Genomic DNA, 25,186 nt, shown 5'->3' with positions numbered 1-25,186 from the left:
CGCTTGCTGTATCTGCAACAAGTGTGCTGCAAGAACAAATCCTCACTGCCTCCATGCATCTCTCATTTTCATTGATGATTTTATATTTTTTTCTGATGTGACAAATCCACAACCGGTTCAGCGGCGCCAGTTTAATATTTAATGTCCGCCATTTCTGTTGCTGTTAACTTTGATAACTCTCTGCCACAGCCTGGATGTATCATCCTTTGGCGAAATGTTTGAGAGCATATTTAGTGAGACGTTACACAGATATGATCAACCCAAAATCATGGTGATGATGATGACTTGGTTGAGAGTGCTATGAACTAAATGTCTGTACAGCTCAAAAGTCACCAGAGACTGTTTTAAAAGTGCAATACAGCCCTTTTAATATTGAACACACTTACAGTACGTGTTCATTGCATGTTTATTTGAAGTCCAAGTTAAATCTAGGCATACTAACCATAGCAAGAAAGATATGTTTCTTCACTTGGAGTGAGGAGGATTTCCCTATATTACTACTTTTATCTGTGCGAAATACACATAGACTGTATGGTAAATGGACGTAGTCTCCATGATGTCACCCATCTCTTTTTGAAGTGGAGTTTTAAAGCCTATGGTCGGCAGGTGCCATATTGAAATGCTGACTTAACCTGAATTTGGTTGATCTAGCATGACGCAAAGACATGGAGTTGAAGCGGGCTCTATAGCCTCTTTGCTAACAGCTACAGGGTGCCCACCTGTCAATCAAGCCAGACATGCCCTTATTTAGGAAAAACTTGTACGTTTAATGTCTTCAAAAAACAAATTGCAAATAAATCCACCCCCCTACAGATATATGACCAAAAACATTTTTTGAACAAGCCTAAAGCGGACACTTGATGAACTGCAGTTTTGGAGGAGGTTGCAATCGACCTTCCTTATCCTATTAGATCAGCTGGGACAGCAGAGCAGCATTGCATTGGTGGGAGAGCCAAGGTTAGATTATTACACTAAGGTAAAGGAGTTCAGATAATACACAAGTAAAAGTTTTAAGAGAGGGAAAAGTTGCTTTCAGATTTCAACACTTGGTGCAACCTTGATACCAATTTCTGATTGGATCAGTTTAAAAAGTGGAAACATTTGACTAAAAGATATGACCAAGTTGTAATGACTTATTATTGACTAAAACTAGACTAGACTAAAACTCCAGAGGGCCAAAGAGACTAAAGATTGACTGAGCCTGATGGGCATTTTTGTCATAAGACGGAGACAAAATCTAAAATAGCTTCCAAAATTAATTCTGATCAAAAGACACTATTCTCATATGTGAGCAAAGAGATAAGACTTTTCATGTCAAAAAATCTCTCACATGAGCTTTAAGTTCCAACACAACCATTTTTAATCCATCTTTCTCTACAAGCAGCAATCCATCCAACAGTCCCAAGTTCAAAGAGTTGTACTGTACACCTACATGCAGCTGTTACAATCAAATGATTGAGCTTTTTGTTGGAAGCCAACTAATTTCAGGTGACAACAGCAGCTGGTTCCTTCAACCTCCCATCAAGTATTAGGTTCCTGAGGCAAAAGTGAGCTGAAAGTGGAGAAAAGTTTTTCATCGTCAGCAGCAGATGACTGGGTGTAGGCAGCTATAGCAGATGTGAATGTAGTCTCCCTAAATTAGTCATGTTGTTGCTGCACAACAACAATTAGTGCTCAAACAACTTCTCTCTGAACAAATGTTTGTGCTTCTTAGTTCAGTCAAGTGTATCGAGCTGTATGTGTATTCCATGATTACATACACTCACAGCAGGGATGTATGCAAAAACCAGCTTGCACTACACCTAATGTTTTCTTTTCTTAAGGTGCAGGCTCAACAAAAATCAATTATGTGAGTTGGAAAGAGGCAACATTATTCTTTGAGTTGAATAGAGTCAAAGACCAGGGAGAGGCTTGTATTGTGTTTGTGCAACATGCAGAATCAACCTGCCAAAACTGCTTTGTGTTTCCTTAGAGACTTCAGCACAGGCTGTACTCTGTCCTGTGTAAATGTTTTTGGCTATTGGTCAGTAACACACTTTGTAAAGTTGTTCTTTAGACTACTCAACTGTTCTCTCAAAAGACCTTGGTTGACAATGGAAATGTAGTTGGAATTTTCATAAATCTCATCTTGATAATAATAGTTCAGTTTGCAAAAACAACGACAAACTGCAAGCAATGGAATTGAGTAACCAAACTTAGATTTAGGATTCAGAATGTTGGCCAATGTTTCACATTATGAACCTGGACTGTGATACCTTTTGAATGTGTAGATAATCTCATCAACATCATACTCTGACTGCAGGTCTGGATATTTAGCAGGTCTGGATATTTAAATTACCAATGAAGTTACAGAGCTGCACGTAAAGAAGCTCTCTTAATATGGAAACATGAAAAAATCTATCAAACCTTCTAACATCCGTTAGAATTTTAGATTCAGTTGTCTTTAACATTCTTAAACCTGACTTCACTGCAGGAACACAGCACTGTGAAGACAACACAGAGCTGAAGTAGGGACCATGTAGTGATGTCTCGGTCACGGACGACTCAGCTCTTAGAGCCGACTCTTGTATGTGAACAATATGAGCCGGATGAACACACATCAGTCACAGGTGAACATCTATGGCAGAGCTGCTTGGGAGCTGAAAGAGCTGACCCCTGCTGAGCTGAGCCAAATTATCTGATCACTAAAAAGAGCCAGAATTCACTTCACTGTACTGTTATGTGTTTTTGGATTGAATCTTTTACATGACTTTGATGGTGATCCTTTCTGTTGCAGCTGGAAGATGGTTAGACCGTTGGACTTTCAAAAGGTTTTAACTTCACAATGATGTTAGCTTCCTTTCATTTTGAACCAAATTAACAGAATCCCTGTTGAAGTTAATCTGAAGTTATTGAAGTGAACGTTTTAGTTAACTGATAAACACTTAACGGAATGGAGTTTTTTGTTTAATTGTGCCTTACTCTGATTAAATAACAACAAAAAGTTGAAGCACAGAAATCAGCTCTAAATCGGGAGGCAGCTCATTTCCCTTCACATACATGAGCCAGCTCTCTGAGCCAAGTTATTCAAAACCTCCATCACTGGATTCCTCTCTGTGTTCCAAGTGTGAATGAAATCAATGCTCAAGTCTGAGTGCAAGCTAGAGTCATCAGTGTCCAAGTCCAAACCATGTCGTAAGCTGAGGCAGGACTTTAGATGAACTGGAGTCTGAGTCCTACTACAAAACTGCAAACTACTTCCTGACTTCTGTGTGTTTGCTTTCCAATGACAAGAATGTTTGTAACTTCATTTCAACATGGTTTGGCTTAAAAATATCTCTTCAGAATTTTGATAAACTATGAAACAGAGAAAATACAATATACATGGGGCACCAATTTGGTCAGTGGTCTCGTGGCTAAAGCCGTCAAAGTGGTTCAATACTCCTTACTCTCTCCGCCAGTTTCCTACTGTATCCACCGACCTTTCTTCTCATTAAAGGCATAAAAGCCCACAAATAAGCTTTAAAAAAATTCACAGTTAATGTACTTTTTTTTTAGTAAAAGTCTGTTTTTTTAAGTATTCAAATGTGTACACCGCTAATAAATAAATCAGTAGTAGAGAGGTTTTATTGTAGACATCCTTGGGACTCTGGTGATAAATGCATGCTGCTAATTGGGTATTTTTTAAAATACATTTTCTAACAAAGCAGTGGAGTTCACACGGGCACACATACTATGTGAAAAACAGTCTGCTTTTAAAATCCTACATCCGTTTGAAGGTTTACTGGATGTTTTTTTTTAGCTTGTTTTCTATCCCAATTCTGCTATAAATGACAAAACACTCCAACCCATTTAAACAAGTTATTAACCGCCTAGAGAATTTAAGTTTACTTTTTTTGGCCTAATTAGCTGAGCAACTTTTCTCCTGGCTGCCTTTATATTGCAGTGAACTATATTGTTTAATACATGTTTTTAAAGGGTGAGGAAATTATGGAATTTGATAAATGCGCTGATAAACGGATGTGTTTTTAATACATTAAAAAAGTCCTTTTACAGTACAGGAATGATAAAAAGTCAGAAGATAATTCAGAGTGCTCTGAAATACTGCCTTTTTAGTTTTTTCCTAAGACAACTGAGGCGTCTGGAGGGCTCTCCTCTGTGGTTTAATGTCGGAGAAGCTGAATTTTCTCACCCTCGTCTCTCCTTGTGACTCTTTTTGAAATAATTGAAAGCTGAGTAAAGCCGGGCAATTCTGTCCCGCTGAATGAGAGAAAAAAATGTCTTCAGTGGGCGCCTGCAGTGAGACTGTTAAAAAAGCCAAAACAGCTTAGATTTGTAATATCTCTACGGCTGTGTGGTGCCTTTTCCATTGTGGTACATCCCCGAGGGCTTTGCAAAGAGAAAGTCATTGCAGAGGCATTCAACTGGTTTCTGACATGGACGCTATTTTACTTCAAGGGGATTTGAGCCTCAGAGAACGACTGCTGATCACAGCTCTTTGCCTGCTGTTAAGTCTGTCTTCATCACAACTTTAGGACATCTACTGATCTGCAGAAGTTTCCCTGTCATACACTTATTACCTCTATAGAAAATTAGCTGCTGCCTTTTGAAAATTGCTATATGTGATCGGGCACGCTTTATAGAATAATTATGCTCTAGTCAATTACGAGCGCTTTTAAATACCTCTGTACTTTTTCAGAACAGCCTGTAATTAACATCAGTCAATATGGCGTCCTTTCACTTCTGTGCGAATCACAGTTATATGCACCTCTAATAAAGGGAGCTCAGTTGATCATAATGATGACAGAATTTGAGTTGGAATATAGCCCGTCATTATTTTAATGAATGTCTGAAAGAGCCCCATTTAGAAAACATGCATTTGATGAGGCACAGCTGTGTTTTGGGAATTATTTCTGTCTGGGATGTGAGGGTTCAGTGAATCAGGAGCTTCCATCAGCTGATTAGAGGGGTGTTTAGCCTGCCATGTCTACAATATACAGCAACATTGTATGATTGTTGATGCTTATTTATATAATGTTATATATAAATAACTTGTCATGTCTAAAAAAGCTTCACTTTCTAGATGACAGTCACAAAAAAGACTTCTCATGCCCGTTTTTCTTCCATGTATAAAAACAAATGTAGAAAATAGTGAACAGTTAGTCTAAAGATTCTTGATTAAAAGCTCTATGTCCAGTTGGGAGCAGTGAGCAAAGGCCAAGGCAGTCAAACATCACTAAGACGTCCTTTCAGTCGATTATTGCTTTTTCCCAGTCTACTCTGGGACTGAAATACACCTGGGAATGTTAGTTAGTGAACATCTCTGTCAGTCAATAGCCCGACTTGATGAATTAGCTGCTAAAGAGAGTCAACTAACAGTGATGAAGCCTGTGAACGAGGAGTGGTGCCTTGAGATTTAGAGACTACTTTAAATTCTGATAGATTAGGAAAAGGTGTGGACTTGGGGTTAAATGATTCTGACAGAGTTCTGAACAGAGCAGAGTGTTTGGCTTCCTGTTAGGATTAAATCTTTATTTTAAGATCCTATTAAAATGAATGGTAATAAAATATGTATAGAAAAAAAGAAAAGTGTCATTTTGGACTATTTATGTCTGAACATGTTACTGGAACCAGTACTGTGAACCCAGGGGTATTACTCACATCAGTTTAAAGACACAGTCTGTTCTTGCTGGCTTCTATAGAGGGTTAAAGGTTTAAACTGTGTTCTCCAGTGAAGACTTAATCACACTTAGCAACGTGTAGTTTCTATGCTGATGTGTAGCTCTTTCTAGTACCATCTGTTATTGTCACCTTGCAAGCGACCCGTTCTGTAGTTGACCTCAGCTCACAGTAGCGTTGATGGATGTGAGTTACGGACAGACCCATTAACTGTGGCCAAGTTGCCGGCACTAAGACCACCGCTTTGTGCTAGTGACTTTTTTGGAAGTGGCACTGACAGACTGGTTCGCTTTATATGTATCCAACAAGCTTTGAGCATGGAAGCAATCGCTTGTTTCTTCATGTGCCGTCTTCTGGGTAAAATACGATAACAGAATAGAATTATAGTGGTATATTGGTTGCACCGGGTTGGTCATATATTCTAGATGCAAGCATATAATGTCTAATCTTATATGGATGAGATTTTACTAATGCAGACATTTAATAACCAATGCATTTGGATTTCATTCCAAAATTGTATCCATCCAATTGGTACAGCCAATTGGTACATCTTCATCGTCTAAGCAGATTTGGAGAGGCAAAATTACTCTTAACATTCCTCACACCAGAGATAAATCTGGCAAGATAATCTTTAGAACCATTAAAAAATATCATCGTTAGAACTGTTTAAAAATTGGGCCTTTGCTGACTTTTGATGGAAGTGGCAAGTCGGGCCTAAAACTTGTCCTCATTATCTTGTGGTGTGTACCCTACTTTACTTTGATACTGTAATTAGCAACTGATAAGATTGAAGATAGAATAGAAAGTTAAATGGGCAATTTGAAATCATGCAGGCACTTTTCTGTCTTCAAAAACTGAACTTTACTTAGATGTTGTGAAACAAAGGTTTATAAGCTCTTGGTTGGTAGAGCAAAAGTCACCCTAAGCTTTTAATATGGGAAGAGTAGTGAAATGTCTTTCAGTTTAAAGTCGGCCTCTGACTCTGAGCCATATGTTAGAAGCTTGTGTAAAGATCTGTCTTTACAGGGCTCAAACCTCTATAGAAAAAGAACACAGAATTGCTGAAATGCTCCTTTAATTTTAACAACACAAGCCTATTTAGTTCAAGGACACCAACTCTTCTGCCTCTACTTCAACAGTGTCATTAGTCACAACTTGTATTTGATCTATCCTACTTTCTCAGCCCATACAGATGGTGCAGATGGTTGTTCACCATGATTCTGGCTCTTTGCAATGTTCTGCCTGGGCTGTTTCTGCCACTGCTGCCAAATGCTGCCAAAGGCTTGCACATGGTGGACCCCTGTTGGGTCTCTATAAATAATATAACAAAGAGCACAGTCTAGACATGCTCTATTTGTTATGGGGCAAGATGGTTAAGGTTTGGCGCAGTAAATATATATAGAGTGAACTGATTGATTATCATGCAATGTACTTTCATAATGCAATTTATAGTAAAACTATGACAGTGTAATGCAATTTGTGGTAAAATTGTTTATTTGCTTCCACAAATCCCAACTCAAGTTGTGTTACTCTTGTTCAATCAGTGACCTTTTAACATCTCTGAGATAGCATGATAGTGGGATCCCTGCAAAAAAAAGCCAGACTGACAAAAACAACAATCTCAGAAGGTAGATGGAGAAAATAATGAAAAATGGAACCCGTACTCACCTGCAGATATCTTGAAACAATGCTGACAAATAGGAGCAGCAGCCTTGCTGTACTGTTTTCATCAGATCCCATCGTCTATCTCACAACGGCACCTGCCTCAGCTGCGCCATCAAATTTCTGCAGACCGCTGTCCTTGAGGCAAAGTAGGCAGAAGCTAAATTATTTGCGGACCGCTTAACCACCCCAAGGTGAAACAACAACTGAGCTCTCAATTATTTCACGGTGGCATATTCAGGCCTTACACAGGGGAATTGGAAATAGAACAGAATAATAGGATGGATTGGCCTCTTACCTGCTCACCTATTTACCTTGATAATACTGCCCAGATCACCTTGGTAATACATCCGCCTGCAAACATCCAGCTGTCCCCCAACGTGAGCACAAATCATTGGTTTAGTATAGACATTTGCCTGCCGTGAGTCTGTTTAAGCAGGCTGCCAAAAAGATGGTTTTAATGGCAGACAGATGCAGTCTTTTGGCTGTCACATTGTACGAATTGGGATCTCATGACTCTTTCATGGGGTTGTTAAATAAATAAGGAGGGTAGATTGAGTTGCCCACAGAGACACAGGTTGTGGCATGTGGCCCAGGCAAAAATGGGCCTCAGCAGATCGCCTTCTTGGACGCCGTCCTGGTGCACGCGAGATAGCCATGAGCTCGCCAAGACAGTAAAACAATAGCAAAGCAGTCAAAGAGCCGGTAACAGAGGGGAGTCAGGTGGTCTTCTTTTTGTAGCAGCGGGGTTAGGGGAAGTGTTTATTTACTATGCAGAGCTGTCTGCTCGACATCAAAGCATCAGCTAAGTCTCCTCATGGGAGCCACACCAGACATAAACCCCTGAACCCAGAAGGATCAAAGTCTCACACACTTTCAACTGTAAGCATATTAAGTAGAAATAAAGATCTGAATATTATGTCACACATTTTATAACTAGAAATCTCATCACAACACATGATAATTACTATGGAAGTTTTGAGTAAATGTTTTGGGGTTTAGAAACACTTTGCCTTTTTTTAAAAGGTAAATTGATGTTTATTTACAGATCCACATCAGAAGCATGTAGATTTTACATTCATATGTTTGCATGTGTATTAAAACTCAATTCTTACTGTCTTTTTTGAATACATTCTCTATTTTTGAGTTGAATCCTAGTATCTGCTACTTTACTGAGGGCTCTACAGTAAACATGAGGTCAACTCAAAGCTCTTGTGATGAGTTCTAAGCTGGCTTTGAAACTGACTGAAATCAACAGTGATATCTATTCATGATTTTCAAAAGTAAACAAGACCATTAGTGTATTGTTAATGCATGTAACCCATGCAAGGGGGTAGGTGTCAGACCAGACCCGAAGTAACACCCTTATTTTTACTTTTCCGCAGCATATATCAACAGTGAGTGATGCATTTGACTTCTAAAATAAAGCAGGATTGGATTTTTGTCAGTAGTTATGACTCATGCGTGTACAGGACAATATCAGCAAAGAAATAAGAGGTGTCACTTTAACCACAGGGAGGACAAAATAAACACAAACAGGGAGTTCCTCACAGGAGCTTTAAATTACTTTCTTATTTGTCATCCAGCTGTGTTAAATACTTGATTTTGATTGGTCAAAACCCCTTGATACTGGTATTTAATTCTGAATAGCAAGAGCATCACCAGCATAGACCCCAGGAAGAGTAGCTGCTGCGTTAGTGGCAGCTCATGGGGATCTGAATAAAGAATAAAGAATAAGAATCACTAGAGACAAGCAAATCTCACACATCATATCAAATCAATACATGAAAAAGAGTTCTAGCCCGTATTACTTGTGGTTTTTGACACTCAGGCAAATAAATTAGTTTCCGATAACATGCTATATCTGTAGGCTAACCACATGGAGGGTATTTTAATATTGGATTCTGTGCTGTACTAAAGGCAATGGCAGCAGAATTGGTGAGTGCATCTCTGAGTTACCAGTCGTAACGAAGAACCATGAGGGGTAGTGATGATAGTAACAATGTTAAAAATTGTGACATTTGCCTGATTTATGTTTAAAGGTGTGGACAGAAATGTCAACTTAAATATTCTTGCAGACTACTGGTTCACCTTGTTTTCACCTTCAATGGAAAAGCTCAGTTTATTATTACTATATTAGCATGCTTATGTTTTAACTTGACCGTCAGTTGAAATGTTTAATTTTGATTTTTCGTGCTGCAAGGAGGCAAATTTGAATCTGTTGCACTAACTTTTGTGGAATCAGATGGACTATTTTTTAAAGTGTACATATTTCCTTTTCAAAGCAATGAAATTATCTTCAAATCAATACTTTGTGTTGATTTATTGATTACCTTTGTCAGTAGCTGAGTAATAAGCAGGATAATGATTGCCTCTCGTCTGGGTCTTGTCTCCCTTTGTCAGAATTCTAATTTACATAACTACCCCTTCACCGTGCATTATACCTTACATACATAACTATTGCCATAATGTGATAATAATATAAGAGTTGGGTCTTTATCTGTGAAGCCCAGGGAGCAATGAACAAAAACAAGTTTGTTGTTGTCTGGCCTGTTTGGTAGCTTCTTCCATTTATCATTCCGTCAGTGGAAGGAGGTAACACAATAAACTGTCATGTCCAGTTTCCCCAAAAAACCTGGAGGGGAGAAATTCAGTCAACAACCTCCAGAAAGCCGACACTTTGCCTCTCACTTCTGAACAAAGGATGCTGCTGCTTTGATTTTGACTTTAACAGGAACAAGACGAGACACTCCGAGTCTGTTTTGTGTGTCCGGTCTGCTTAGGAGAGCTGCTAACTCTTTATCCTTTGGGGTTTTGCTAAGAGTGGGAGAGTACTTGTGTTGTTTCACTTCAAAGCTAAAATAATAAAGCAGAAATTATTTGGAATTATATTCATATTCATGTATGAGTGAGGCAAACAATTAAACAGTGTGTTGCTTAAACTGTAAATACTCAATAATTCAATGCATATGCTTTTATCTGTATGATCGTTGCAAATGCTGTAAAACTTTTTCTTTCCATTCCTTAAAATAAAATCTTAATGTTTACTGTGCCTGTTAATGACACATATTAGACCAAAGAAAATGGACAAATTCAACATGAAATATCAGTGTTTCTTAGAATTATCTTCTGTGGTGACTTTATGGAGCTTTTTGCACATAAGCCACTCTAATCTATGTATTAAGCATTAACAGCCCAAAGACTGAGGGCATCTGATATTTTGAAACCTTTTTACTTAATCCCTCCGGCACATGCAGTACTTAGCAAGAGGATCCTGAAAGTAAATGATGAAATCAGCACGGAAGAGCTTGACACATTTTGTAGACTTGTACCCTCAGTTATATATCAGCTTGCACTGTGTTGTGATAATTATATCAACATTGTTTGAAATGTTAACTATGCTGAGTTCTAAAAGCAGTCAGCAATGAAAAATAATATCAATTATTTAAAAGAAAAAATAAACAAAGTTTTCTGTCGTGATGCCTTCTGGGAGGCTCTGAAGGGATGTCAGACTTAACAATATGTTTTTTATTTTATTTTTTCAGAAATTGAAGTTTGCTGCTCTATCCCATTTGCCTTAATGGTGCGTGAAAATGACTATTTGCAGCAGATGAAGTTTTACAACAGTGAAGCAATAAACTCTCAAAATCCACACAAGTCTGAGTTGAGCATGATAAATTCTATCCCTCTAAGCTGAATTCATCCCATCACATTTTTATACTGGTTTTTGATGATAGCATAACAGTCGTTTTAATACTCAAAACACCATATAATGAAGAGGATTTATCAAACTTCACCCATTATAAAGTATCTGAAGTACGTGCTGTAGATTTTTGAATTGAAAATAGCCAACAGTTCATCATTCTCCTGGAGCTCCTCTTGGTACACCTTTTTCATGTGAACAAGCTTTCTTCATTTTGAATTTGATGGTTACAGATTTGTTTTCAGTGTTTTCATTGGGTGACAAGTTTGGATTGCAGAGAGGCCAGTTTAGCGCCCGGACTCTTCTACTACAGAGCACAGAATCATACCTGTTTTTAATGCAATCCACCTGAGAGCCTGAAATCATAGCCATCCAGTACTGGTTTTCAACCCTGTCCCTTGAATCTTTTAATGATATTATAAACTGTAGACGGCACGATTCGGACATTATTCTGAAATTGTTAAACTATTTGCTCGCGCAGTCTCTCAGAGTGGTGAGCCTCTTCCTTTCTTCAGTTCTGAAGGACTCAGCCCCTCATGTCCCAGTTGCTAACCTGTTACAAGATAACCCAGTTAAGATGTTCCTCCTTGTGATTTTGTTTAGCATTACATCACTTTTTAAGCGTTTGGTTGTCCCAACTTTACTGAAACATGTTGCTGACATTAAATTGAATAAAAGAAGCATATATTTTTCACACGATAAAATGTTTCAGTTTCAACATCTGATATGCTGTTTTAGCACTATTTTCAGTGCATATTCAAACCATCAAATTGTGTTTTTATCAACACTTAAAAAGCCTCCAATTTTTTTTGGAATGGGGGTTGTAACTGTACAGTGGATTTAAATGTTGAATTTAATGTATATCCATCCTGGAATGAGATCATGCAGGCACTTATTTATATCTGAATAGATACATTAATTTTAAATAAATAAAATCAACTTAAAATCAATATTTGTGTCAACTTGTCTTTGTCTTTAATTAGAAGCTTGGGTTTTGCTCCCCCTGTTGAGATTCTGATTAACATGACTACATGCTCACTCTAAAATATCCCTTACCTTTCGTCCATATTAACAGTAATTTTGTATGTACGTATATGGGATATAAACTAAATAAGTCATAGTTGACACAAAAGGTTGTTGTATTGTAATAACATTCCAAGTTTCTTGCTGAAGACATACAAATGTGTAGATAGTGCCTGCATCATCTGTAACACACTTATACAACTTGCTATATGACACAGTAACCATTTAAAACTTTTTTAAAAGTATGACCTCACAAGTAGATATTTTATAAGTCTTGATTTTACAGTCCACCTGTGTATACCTGACTGATTAACTCATGGGGTTAGATAGTGATTACACAAGTTCAAACCTGCTCAGTGTGTGTGGTTTGACTGACAACCACTAAAATAAGCGAATTAACATACAGTAGGTATAAAATGGAGATTCAGATATAAACAGGGCTTAAATTGGACCCTTTGAAATGGATATGATATGGATATGAGAAACAGCCTCCCAGCCACGAGTTTAGATTCCACATCCAAACACAAATCCCAAATGACTGTCTTTTTATTTTAGGCATCTGAAGCTTCCATTGTGCGACCGAGACACCGTCAACAGCAAATTCACACTTTTGTTTGCTTACACGCAGTGTTTCCCAGATGTCATTAAGCACATGGATTTGGATGAGCCCAAGGAACACCCAGAGGTGTGTTGGTGTTTTCATGCTTGGTTGAGGAGAGGGGGACTTGTCGCAGAGTGTCAGAATCCATCAGCCTGTTCCTGACCTAGAATTTTAAGCACAGATCTAATATCGGAGGAATGAAGAGAATGGATGTCTCCATTACTCCCCAGGGCTTAGAGACCTCAAGAATAGCTTCTCTCCTTTTCTTTTCTGCCTGTCTGTTTTCAAGTCAGAAGATAAATGAGCATGCTTTGATACAGCTTGAGGGGGAAAAAAAAGAACGACAAAAGTCCCGACGGAGTACTAACCAAAGAAGCAAAGAAGGGGAATAAAAAGGAATGAGACAGAGATCCAAACTTGATGCAGAATAGCAACATGTTTTATGAAACTAGGCTGTATGTGGATCCCTGGTCATTTCACATAACCTTCAAATGGTAACATCAGTTTCCTCTTTTCCCTGAGAGACATCCTGAGGTAGAAAAAATGCTAATTGGTGTTGAATTTTTTTTGTTTAAATGAAAGTTAACTTGTGAATAACTCTTTCAATACTCTCCTGATGTGATTATAAATATGAAAAATACATTAATAACTTCCTCTATGAATATCCCAATGTCTGTGATCCTTTACTAATGGTGGTTAATGAATGTTTACAGTCCAGAGTTTACCAATGCCCCTGTAAACAAGTAATTAGTGTTGGAATGTATGATGCTATATTTCCTTGCAGTCTATCATCATTTAATGAGATATTTAATCAACAAAATTAAAAATGGAATTGCTCATTTGGTTACTGGTGCACAAAAAATTTACCCAAATGTTCAGCCAGACGTCAGCTTACATTTGACTGTCAAAGCATTAAAGGGGAAATCTGCAATATTTAACTTGTATATAAATAACTATGTAATTATCTCTCTCACTTACTCTCTATGTCTACATCAACAGGTCTTTTTCAGTGTCCTGGAATAAGTTATATGATGCTCTTGTTACTAGCATAAGCTTAGAGATAGAAATGATTGAACCCCGCCCCCCTTCAAATATAGTAAATTCAAATAAAGCACATCTGATAGCAAAAAGCTTTCAGAAGTATATAAGTGTAAATACATTTTAAAGATGAGACAATAATAATATGAACTATTTGATTTATTTTTTATGAATCCATGACTATCACTATTAAAATATTTGAACTTTGAAAAATCATGACCCATTCCTTATTGTTGTGTCATTGGTGTTATTGTCAAACCAGTTTTATCTAAACCTCAGATATTGAGCTGTCCGCTCAAGGTCAATAAAGCCCTTACTAACCACATATTGAAAATCAAGATAGGACCATCATGTGTTTAAAAAAGTCCATAGATTGTTTAATACAACATACCATATTCTCAACAATTCAACATCAACAAAATTTTGTTAATTAAAAAAAAAATCTGCATATTACCTTTATTGCACAGAACAATTTGAATGTATTTTCCATAGATTTCTTTTTAGTACCTTTTTTTTTAGTAAAAAGTTGGCTCGGACTACATTAATCAATATAGTCCAGGGTGAAAATAAAAAAAGGAATAACGGAAATGAAAAAGAGGATCCCGGGATCACTCGGGACCAAAAAAGGCTAGGTACGGTAGCCACACTTTGAACAAAGAGAGCATTCATAATCAGCAAGAGGGAGAACCATGAGCCATATCCAGTGTTTTTTTTTCCTTTATGCAAAACGGATTACACCAAAGCTGCTTCAGATTGCTCCATGGGTGAAACCATCTGTGTCACTCCAACCATCTGCATATTCTGTCCATACTTCCAGCCCATTACTGTGTTGCTGTCTGTAATGTCATCCATCATAAATAACTTAGCCTTTATCCTCACACACGTTTGTAAAGCCCAGCTGTCCACAGTGTGTACTTGGAAAGGTACGGCTGTAACCTCAGATTTTCTATGCAGGCAGACTGGGAGCATAATAAGCGCAGTTCTGTTTCCCCTGACACACGCTGCACATTTCTCGGGAGGATAGCAAACTTGTAAAATGATCCTGGAAGGAAGTATTTCCATGGCTTTGATGGGGGGGAGCATCGGCATAAATAAATTGTTAATTTCATAAAACAATCAAAAAACAGAATCAACAATGAAAGAAATATTCTACAGCTTGAGGAGCACATTGTATCCAAAAAACATGAGCACCACAGTTTGATTCCTCACAATCTTCTTGAGCACAAAATAAAACCATTACATAATAGTTTTTGAAATGTGATTTAAAAAAGTCAGGGATAAGCGCCGACAGTATCAAGGTGCCAGTACGAACCATTCTGTTTGATGGAAGAGCCGGGGGATAGATGCTGCTTTATTGTTGGTACAGAGCATCATATCAACTACATTCCACATTCCCTTCTGTATCATCCCCTCAATCCATCTGTGCACTGTCTGGGTTCCATCTGAAAATTAGGCATGAGTGACACTGATACTGATATCATTTACTGGGCTCATAGAGATCTAACAGAGCATTTCCCCAAAGCTTAAATCCCATTCTAAAAGCCAAATTTAACAACAGGCGTCTATACTTTTCAACACTAAATATTGTTTCATCTTTCTACAAACGCAATATTCACAAACCAGTTGGCCTATTTTTACAGTGCACTGCTGCCAATTGATATCAATATTCAAATTTGCTCAGAGTATCTCTTTATGACTGCTCTACTTTTCTATCATTCAGTTTCTTTGGCCACATAAAGACCGATGTAAACTTTCAAAGATTACCATACTTTGCACTTTTTTGGTCAAGAGAAAGACTCTGAATCCTCTCCTGTGACAGTCAACTTAAGTTTGTGTGACATAAAATTATAATATGTAGGCAAAGCTACGTTATGTATTTCTGCTTACTTTTGGGAGCTCACTTTTTCAACCATCTTGATCGGATTTTGTGATACAGATATACATTTAATGGATTACAGAACAATCATCACTGCTGGAACAAAAAAAGATCATATGCAGCACGTAGCATTCACAATTATTACACTGATGTGTTGATGATATACTTGAAATGCATCAATGTTGTATAAATGTGCTCATCAACCCATACAAATCTCCTTCATCTAACTTTGAAAAATAAAACTAACACTAAAATAAAAACACAGACAAAAACAGCAATGGCCAAAATATGATCTGCCCCTCGAATCTGGCAGCTAGAAGTGTTTTTCTTTTCTGATATTTTTCCCAGTATAAATCCACAGGAATATGAACTGCTTATGACAAATCTGACTCTGAATTAATGCCCTTACAGGCCTTGTAGAAACCACCAATGCCCTTTCGCACTGGATGTGCTTTCATTCCCTCTCACATGTGAAAGTCAGGAACTGCCCTCCTCTCTAGTGCTTCAGTCAGGAAAAAACATTTTACTCTATGTTAACAGACCAGGATCCACAGGTTTGTAAGAGAGAAAAGAAAGTGTCCTCTTCTCCATTTGTCTTATTTTTTGAGTTCCAAAATTCAAAATTCCACAACTCCTTTTAGATCATTTTCATGTTAAACTTGCGAGGAGCATCCACCGTGCTGCTGCTCATGCCAGCGTCCGATTTCCTTGGCACATACTCGATCTCGATGTTGTGCTTGGTGTTGCCTTTACCTCTGCTCCAAAGGAAGAGCAGCACCAGGCAAAACAAGACAACACCCAGAAAAGAGATGAAGCCCATGGTGGTGGCGATGATCAACGTCTTTATATCAAAGGGGAAAGGAACGTTGGCCCTTGTATCATTAGAACCAGTTTCTGTGGGCTGGTTGGAGATGAAGGCAAAAGTCTTGTTGGGCTGGTGTGGCCAGTCAGGTGAGTAGCTGTGAATGTGCAGGTGAGCCAGAGAGGTGTCATTTCCACCAGCATTGCTAGCTATACATACGTATGTACCATTGTCCTGAATCTGAGCATAGCGCACCTCAAGGGTACCATCGGGCAACACAGAGAGCCTTCCAATTGTCTTGGTGGTGATAATTTTTTTCTGTGGGGATAACCACATTATCACTGGAGCAGGATCTCCATCTGCTTGGCAAGCAAAATGAACAATAGCTCCTTCATCAACAAACTTCTGCTGGGGTTTGCGATCCCTAATCCTAGACTTGCGACACGTGAAGTAGTTAGGCTGAAGAACATCGGGGAAGTCCTTGAATTCTTTGCCTTGGACAAACTCAGGGGAGGCGCAGGTCGGTTGCTGCCTGTTGAAATTCAGTCTCCAGCGCCGTCTGAAGACCCATAACAGTCGGCAGTCACAAGCCAGGGGGTTGTCGTACAAAGCAAGGGTTTCCAAGTTGCCAACTGAATGGAAAGCAGCCTCCTCCAAAGTGCTCAGAGTGTTGCCAGACACATTTAGAATTTTCAGGTAGTTTAGTCCGCGGAAGGAGTAGGGCTCAATCATTGCCAGTCTGCCTCCTACCAGATGGAATTCCTGCAGACGCAGAAGATCATGGAGCTTATTCCCCTCAATGGTGTGAATAGGGTTATACGACAGATTAAGAAAGCGCAAATAAACCAGGTGCCTTAGGGCGACGTAGGGAATTGTGGTCAGGTTGGCATTTGCAATGGTCAGGGAGGTGAGATTCAATCCATACAAGCAATTTGGGGTCATGGTATCCAAATATGGCCAATTGGCTATTTCCAACACTTTCAGTCGATAGAGCCGTTTGAAAGAGTAATCCCGAATCACATTGATGTTGAGGAGGCGGAGCCTGAGAGTGATCAAACTGTGGAGGTGGGTGAAAGCCTCTGTTGGCACAGAGGACAAGTTGCACTTCTCAAGACTCAGGTGCTCAAGGCTACTTAGACCGTGAAAAGCCCGATGAGAGATGAAAACCAGGTCATTATCACCCACCTCTAAAGACCGAAGGTTGTACAAATCCTGGAACATGTAGTCCAACAGGATGACAATTTTGTTCTCACTTATGTCCAGCTGTGTGAGATTGCTCAGGCCTGTGAAGACACCAAGCTGGATCAGCTTAAGCTTGTTGCTTCGCAGTCCCAATGTCCGCAAGCCATAAAGGTTGTTAAAAGCTCCAGGCTCGATGGTGGAGATGGTGTTCTCACTGAGCTCCAGGTGCTCAAGGTTTGCAAAGGCAGCAAACTCGTCCGGGTTGATGGTTCTTATGCGGTTCTTGCTGAGGTCCAGCAGTTTCGTTTCCGCAGGAATGCCCTCGGGAACTGTCATGAGCTTCTTGCGGTGGCACATTACAGAGCGCTCTTGAACATTGCACTCACAGCGGGATGGGCAGCCTGTGGTGGAGCCAGACAGCACGGTGCCCAGCATCAGGATCAGAATGGGCTGCCAGCAAGCCACCAGGTAGCTGTGCCCAGTCGCTTCCCTGGCCACCATCTTATCGGTTACCTAGGAGACAAACATAGAAAAACAAGAGAAAAGATTCAGTAAGGAAATAAAATCCACAGAGCTGACACACTCAGTATTTGGACTACCGAACGATTTGAAAACATTTAGTTTGGTGGAAATAAATGCAGATGTTGAATAAAATACGTCATCCCAAGCATGGACAGTGGAAGTCAAATCAGGTGGTTTGGCATTATGTCACCAAGATATTCTGTTCTGTCCCCTGGTTAATTTGGCAATTAAACTTTATAAGATGGCAGCAGAGGACAGCAGTAAGAAATAAAGACAGTATCATGCTCAGTTTAAGAGCTTTGTTTTAGTTAATTTGTCTATTTTCTGTCAGCCCAACAATCCTAAGTGTTCAAAGCAAGCCACTGTGGTGTGACACATTTCCTAACAGAATAGAGGAGTATGAATCGTGCTGCAATATTCATGACACAGACTCGTGATGAATAGAGGTGGGCAGTTACGAGGGATAAGGTATGTGCATGCATAACTGAGTGTGCTGACAGTTTTGAATTCAGCATCATTCATTCTCGGCACAGAGCTTTGTAAGGTATTCCCAATGCAAGTAGCAGCTTTGAATGCACAGCATTTCATGTAACCTAGATGTGACATAGAAAGGGGAAGACCTGATCCTTGCTTGAAAAATCAAAGACCAAATGTTTGAAGGTGTCTGTATGCATCTTAAACCTCATTGTGTGTGCCGCGGAAAGCTGAATACCATTTCCACAGCACACCTTGTGGACAATCAATCAGTCTATGCTGCCTCCCTGGTGTGGAGTGAAGGGGCACAGCCTCAAGTGGAATTAACAGCATTTTTCAGACGGTAATCCAATTCATGTTGTGTCGCAAACACGTATGCTGAGCCAATCTGTGGTTGGTTCTGGTACCATAAAGTCTCTTTTTTTTCTCCCCCACTTCTCATTTCTTCCAACGTCCAGCTTGATTTTTCTGTGTGACTTAGAGGAAAACAGTAGGGGTGTGGAGCAGCAGTAGCAAGAGGACATAATCTAAGATGGATGGTGGCAAGCGTGATGTATATGCTGCGGTTGACACTCGGCTCACGCAATCTTTTAGGATAAAATATAGACCATACACTCGCAGGTAATTGGATACTGAGAGATAAATACAGGGCTAAGGAGCAAAAGAAACCTCCCAATGTTTAATTTCATTGCCATCTGTTAGCATTCTTGAACCCCTCTCTCCAATAGTGCAACTAACAATTGATCTTTTATGTTATATGCAAACAGCTATGATGGCACCATTTTCATAACAGACTGGATTTAAAATGACAGCAGGGTATATACTTTCATTTGTAAATACTACTGGTTTGATGGGGTCCAGGACTTAACAGCAGATGGACTTAAATCATTCAGTGGTGGCTTTAAGGATGTTATTTCCAACAGTGAAAGACTTGTGATTGGATTGTAATTCTCTGACATGATGAAATGTGTGAAGAATGAAAGAAAAAAATATATAGAGATATATTGTCTGTGTGTGATGGCTGTCAAAAAACATAGAATTTTGCCAGTGGCATTCAGTTTCATCTCATACTCTAAATTTGTCCCTACAGTTGATTGCTCACTGGTCACATGACGCCTCTTCCTGATTCACACACGGTTTGTGAAAGAGGATAGTGTGCACTTTTGTGATGGGGCAGATTTCATGGACCACATTACATGTGACAGATTGAGACTGTAGAGAGGAGTGGAAAAATATAATCACTGATATTATGGTTGACAGTTAATTATGGGGTGACATGTTTCCACCATTGTGGCAACCACTAATAACTTATTCCCACCCAATAGACAACTGGACATCAGACTCATCAAAAAATAGGGGGTTTATTGGCTTGATTTAGTGAACTCAATTTCATTTTATTCCCTTTGAGGTCAGAGTTCAGATTGGGGATTTGATGATACCATCTGTAATCAAGTGAAACCGAGTGATTTCAAAACAGGCAGCGGTGATGGCAAGTATATCTGAGATCAGAGACCCGCACCAGAGCCTGCTGTGCTCCCCACCGCCTCCAGACATACTTAGTCATTCTTACTCTTTAACCCACATTGATCAAACCAGTGCTGAGCGTGCGGAGATGGAGTGCTGTGAGGCTAAGACACCTTAGGAGAAGGAGTGGCCTTATCACCAGCTCAATTCCATCTGTCACCCTCTATCATGTGGCTATCGCGTATTGGATATCAGTCGATGAGATGCTATTATGTCCAACTCTATTACCACTGACACTGAAATCCAATCAGGAAAGTGATCAAATCATAATCCCCTGTTGGTGAAGCTCCACGACTGCAACTTCAGCAGGTTATGGATCCTAGTCTGGCTTCTTAACGATCCTTCACACTCCTTCACACAGAGTTGAAATCCTCACAACATACAGTCGCACTTGATTACTCAAACTACATCTGAATATTTTCCAAGACCCATTAGGGAGAGAGAGTGTGAATGAAGCCTTTACAGCCATTTCTTCAAAATGTGCGTCCATGTTTCTTTCATTACAGAGCAGCTTGGACAGTTATTGGGCATGGCTTCGGCAACAAATATGCAGGGAAAGCTGCAAAGACAGGGACACATTAAGATGAAGAATGTCATCCACGGGGTAAACATTTGCAGCTCTGTTTTGTTAATGATCTGGTCTTATCATCCCCTCACAGGCATGTAGCCTGAATGCACTTCTTCATTCCAATCAGCACTCCAGTGGGCTCCCAGAGAATTACATTAATTGAGGTGAAGAGAGAGGGGGCGTGCTTCTCCAAGAAATGAATGTGGCTGAGGAAAAATAAGACAACGGCGCTCAATAAATGAGGACCCACATGTCCAAGACCGGTAATGACTGGATCAATGGATGGTGAGATTAATGAATTTATGGCAGAATCCAATGGGGGAATGAAGATGTTGCTTCAAATCTAGAAGTGGATTGTGCTCTGTGCTACTATTACGACAGAGTGGCATACAAGTAACCATTTCATCAGTTCATACAATCATGATCTAACAGGTAATGTGTAGGATTTTAATGCACACTGGCTGATGATTGTTGTGCCTCCTTATTCGGTCAGCTCGCTTCCTGATTGGCTATTGTTGCATTGCATGCCACGATCCATGGATTGCATGCTCTACTGGCCTCAGGGTTCCCCCCAAACAACAGGATTTCAATCTTTAATATTGAATATGTTTAAGGGTGCATTTTGGTGCAGATCGAGGGAAGTAAAATTACTCTTAACATACCTCACAGCACAGGGAAATCTAGCAAGTTAATCTGTAGAACTCAGAAAATCAGGCATTTACTGACTTTTGTCGGGAGGGGGAAATTACCTCAACTTGCTTCAGCCAAGTTTATTGGAGAGTTTTTTTTTAAGGCCTGAGCTTTTACATCTCTAATAAACATTCGTCACATAAGAGTTCTATTAAACCTACTGGCCTGATTTCCTCTTAATATTTCAATGCTTTGCGGCTAAGACCCAATAAAAAAATCAAATTGAAATTCAATCTTATAATGATTCCCCCCCCCCCCCCCCCCCCCCCCCCTCTCTCTCTCTCTCTCTCTCAAAAGAGCGTGCATTTCCTGCAAGAGCTTCTTTCTACACACAGTGTGACACTGTTGCTGTAGTTACAACCCTAATAGAAGATCAAGCCACCATTTTCATCCAATATTGACTCTCTGGTACTTTCCAATCAAAGTCTTGACTCACTACATTTAAACCCTGTGGCTCAATGTTAAACCAGTTTGTAATTTGATTTATTCCTTCCGTCCACAAGTAACCTTCATAACAACATGCTAGCACCTGTCTAAATCTTGTCCCGTGTGTCTGAATGAGGCTGTCGGTCTTCATTAACTTCTCCACAGTAAGCACAATGAAGCGTGTGGGACAGACTATTGTTAAGACTTTGTTGCCCAAAGCTTTGGTTTACCTGTCACACAACATCATTCCTGAGTCCTGCTAAATACCATAGTTAAATACCTGTAAGCTGCCAAGCAATCCCTGCGATGATGCTGACGTTATCTGTAGCACAAAGTGTTAAAAGCCTTTAAAACCCACCCTTCTTCAAAGTGCTTAGTCAGCAGCACTGGCTAATCCTGAATGGACAAAACAAGCTGGAGATTTGTATTTCCTGTTCTGTTCATGGTAACAATAGTCTTTCTTTAAACAATATGCAGTAGGAAGATGCCAATATTTCTAATCTCCTTGTTTAGGTGCATCAAAGTCACATGGGCCTTCTTTGGAAACACATTTCAATCCACACTACTATACCGTTTCGTCATTCAGATTCATCTTTAATTGTGAATGCTGAGGAAAAGACAGAAAAATGATGCACCCAGCAGCTGAGAAGTCAAACTGCTTCTTGGGTTCAATTCTTTGTAGTAAGCAGCAGCTTCAAGTCATGGCACAGAACATGTATATTGACAACCTTACTTTGGATAAATCCATCTTAACCAGGAGTGTGTGACCTTTAGCTCCACGAGGAAGATCACTTTCACGGTACTATAATGTCATCCAGCTGAATTTCGAGAGAAAGGTTACTCTTGTGTCATTGAGAAGCTAAGCTGCCTGGTGGGATTGCTGGCTGATGCTGGGCCTGTGAAATGGCAGGGCTTAAATGTAAGCCGATGCCCAACAGATGGACAGCAAAGCCCTAATCCAAGTGAAGAAGCTGGTCGGAGCAACAAGGTGCAGAATTCCAACAGTGGCCAGCTGTTGTCCTGACGAAAACTTTATGTTGTAACCCGCCGATATGTCCCTACTGAACTTCAACTACTAAAGGGGTCATTTTTTAATCGCTTCCTCCTGAACTTCACCTCCTAAAGGGGTCATTAACTGATTGTGTACAGGTGGTGTCCTTACTGATACAGTTAAGAACACATTTTCTGATACAGAGCGTTTAGGGTTACAGAGAGGGCACCAAGTCATTTACCTTCAGTATGCCCACATGTAAGCCTGAAGGTAGGGTTAGTATGTGTCTACACTCATTGATACTGATTGGGAAAGATAAGTGGAACACTTTTCTGTGTACATCTGTAATTTTTTATCTATGTTGTTTTTTCTATGTTGCTCAGGAGAGGGTCCAGAAATTGTTGCCTGAGGTGGCCAAACTCAAGCTCTGACATGCGCAGGGGTGGCATGAAGTTTGTGTGCACCCACAAACACAAATTAATGGTATCTATTTACCAATTATTTCTATACTAATAACATTTGTAAGAACTTTAATTAATAACAACCATCTGAAGTATCTAAATAAATAGTTAAAATACTAGCTAGTAACTAAAGTAGAATATGTATTTTACTCTAAAAACAACATCTTTAAAGTAAGTAGTGAGTATTTTCTAGAAATTAAAGTACCTATAAAAGACAATGTGTTTTGTTTTATTACCAGCAGGCTGTTACAACACAACCAATAGATCATCATTTCAACAAAAGTCATGCCTCTAGTTTAGCATTTTGAAATGTACTACAGGTGGAAAATCTAATTTCAGTATTTAGCAGCATTTAGCAGAACAGACTTGTAAATGGAATACACATGTATTTTTAAATAAGTGTATAATCACTTGAATATGAAAATCATTTAAGTTCTATTAACTTTGAATTAGTCATTTATATCTACATTAGACCTCCATGGAGGACGCCATCTTTAACTGCCATGTTTCTGCATGTCTTTGTATTTAGTGAGTGGCTGCCTGAATTGCAAAAGTTGGAATACGAAGAATAAAAGAGTAGTTGTTGTTTCGCACAAAATAATTTGTATTGGGTGTATTGAGGTGTTTTTGATGGCCACCATGCATAACAGAAGCAAAGGCCACCATTGCTTCTGGAACAGGAGGGGTTGGAAATGGAGGTGTTTCAGTCTAAAATCTGATAGCTACGTAGATAATTGTAAATTTTCTGATTTCTACACACTGTACCTTTAACAATAAAAACAAAACAATACCTTTTTGAAAAATTGCAATGATATTCATAAGCAACAAAATAATGGCCCTCGTTTTAAACTGAAAAAAATAATAAATATATATATATATATATAATTATTATTTTTGCTAGGCTGTGCTTGGCTGTACTTGGTTGTACTTGGCTGTACTAGTTCCTTGAAACTGAGCTCATAATAGAACTAATTAATCTTGAATAATAGAAGTTCTCTGATCCAGAAGCACAGCAGTCAACCCCTCGCTCATTCAAAAAAATTGTGTTATTCCTCCATTATTTAAGGGTCCTTGAGCTGTTATATATTGAATCCCTGAAGCTCTAGGGGCTGTTGACCCGTCAAACTGACCTTATCGAATGATGTGGGTGGTAGAGGGGAAAAATCAATTATGTGTGTTATCGTTGTTGTTATGGTCACAGGTCAAATGACACTGTTGTATTCATTGTGTGTGATTTTGTAATTATTTGCAGTCCTTTAAATATTAATTACACAAAATGGACATACATATGTTTTAATGAGCAGATTCCTTACTGCCTGCAGAGTTTAGTCATTAACTGATTCTGATTGTGAAAACTCTTAGAGTCGCATTTCACCGCACCTGAGTTCAACCACAGCTTTTGGCCTTCTTTTTCTTCTTGAAAATGATTGGTGCATGAGAGACAAAGACTGTACCTTTATGTGATGGTCCATCATTATTGGGCTCATTAGCCTCATCTCTGCAGCTCTGTTGCAATCCGGCTCTGTTCTGAGAATCCACATTAATTGGTGCTTCTTAGGAGTTTTGTTTTCAAAGAAAAAACAGCCTCAAGAACGTCCGACTTCTCTAAAGAGAATCTGCAGTTTTTGGAAGGACTCTGATCAGAGCTCACTAATGAGAAGCCAAATTCTTTTCACACCCAAAAAAACAAAACAGTGCCTTCCAAAACTTTGTGTAGTGAAACAACACAAAAGTCCCACACAATTCCCCTGATCAAAGCGAAATTCAATTGACATTGAAGTTATAACAATGTTTGTGTGGTGTATGATTTGACAAAAAATGCTGTTACATATATTTATATCACAACTTAATTACCTTTTTTGAGATCAAGGATGACTTTGATTATCCTTGTATATGTGCTTTGAAGAATAATACTTTATTTAATAGTGGTATCTTTAAAGAACCATCACAAGTCCTCTAAACAAAGTGTGGGCGGCAAGAAAAAA

The 25,186-nt window shown here is 39.1% G+C and overlaps 1 protein-coding gene across 1 annotated transcript in view; it reads right to left on the bottom strand.

Moving 5' to 3' along the window:
• Window positions 1-14,036: 14,036 nt before the first annotated feature.
• The window catches only part of lingo1a (leucine rich repeat and Ig domain containing 1a), a 32,743-nt gene continuing 21,593 nt past the window's right edge, over window positions 14,037-25,186 (bottom strand). Inside the window, exon 2 of the mRNA XM_034684979.1 lies at window positions 14,037-18,058. Coding sequence (XP_034540870.1) covers window positions 16,199-18,046 — 1,848 coding nt within the window. The 5' untranslated portion in view covers window positions 18,047-18,058 and the 3' untranslated portion in view covers window positions 14,037-16,198. The remainder of the gene's footprint in view (window positions 18,059-25,186) is intronic.

This window comes from Notolabrus celidotus, chromosome 6 (assembly GCF_009762535.1).
Source record: "Notolabrus celidotus isolate fNotCel1 chromosome 6, fNotCel1.pri, whole genome shotgun sequence".
Classification (NCBI taxonomy): Eukaryota; Metazoa; Chordata; class Actinopteri; order Labriformes; family Labridae; genus Notolabrus; species Notolabrus celidotus.
This window is presented reverse-complemented; position numbering and strand designations above follow the sequence as displayed.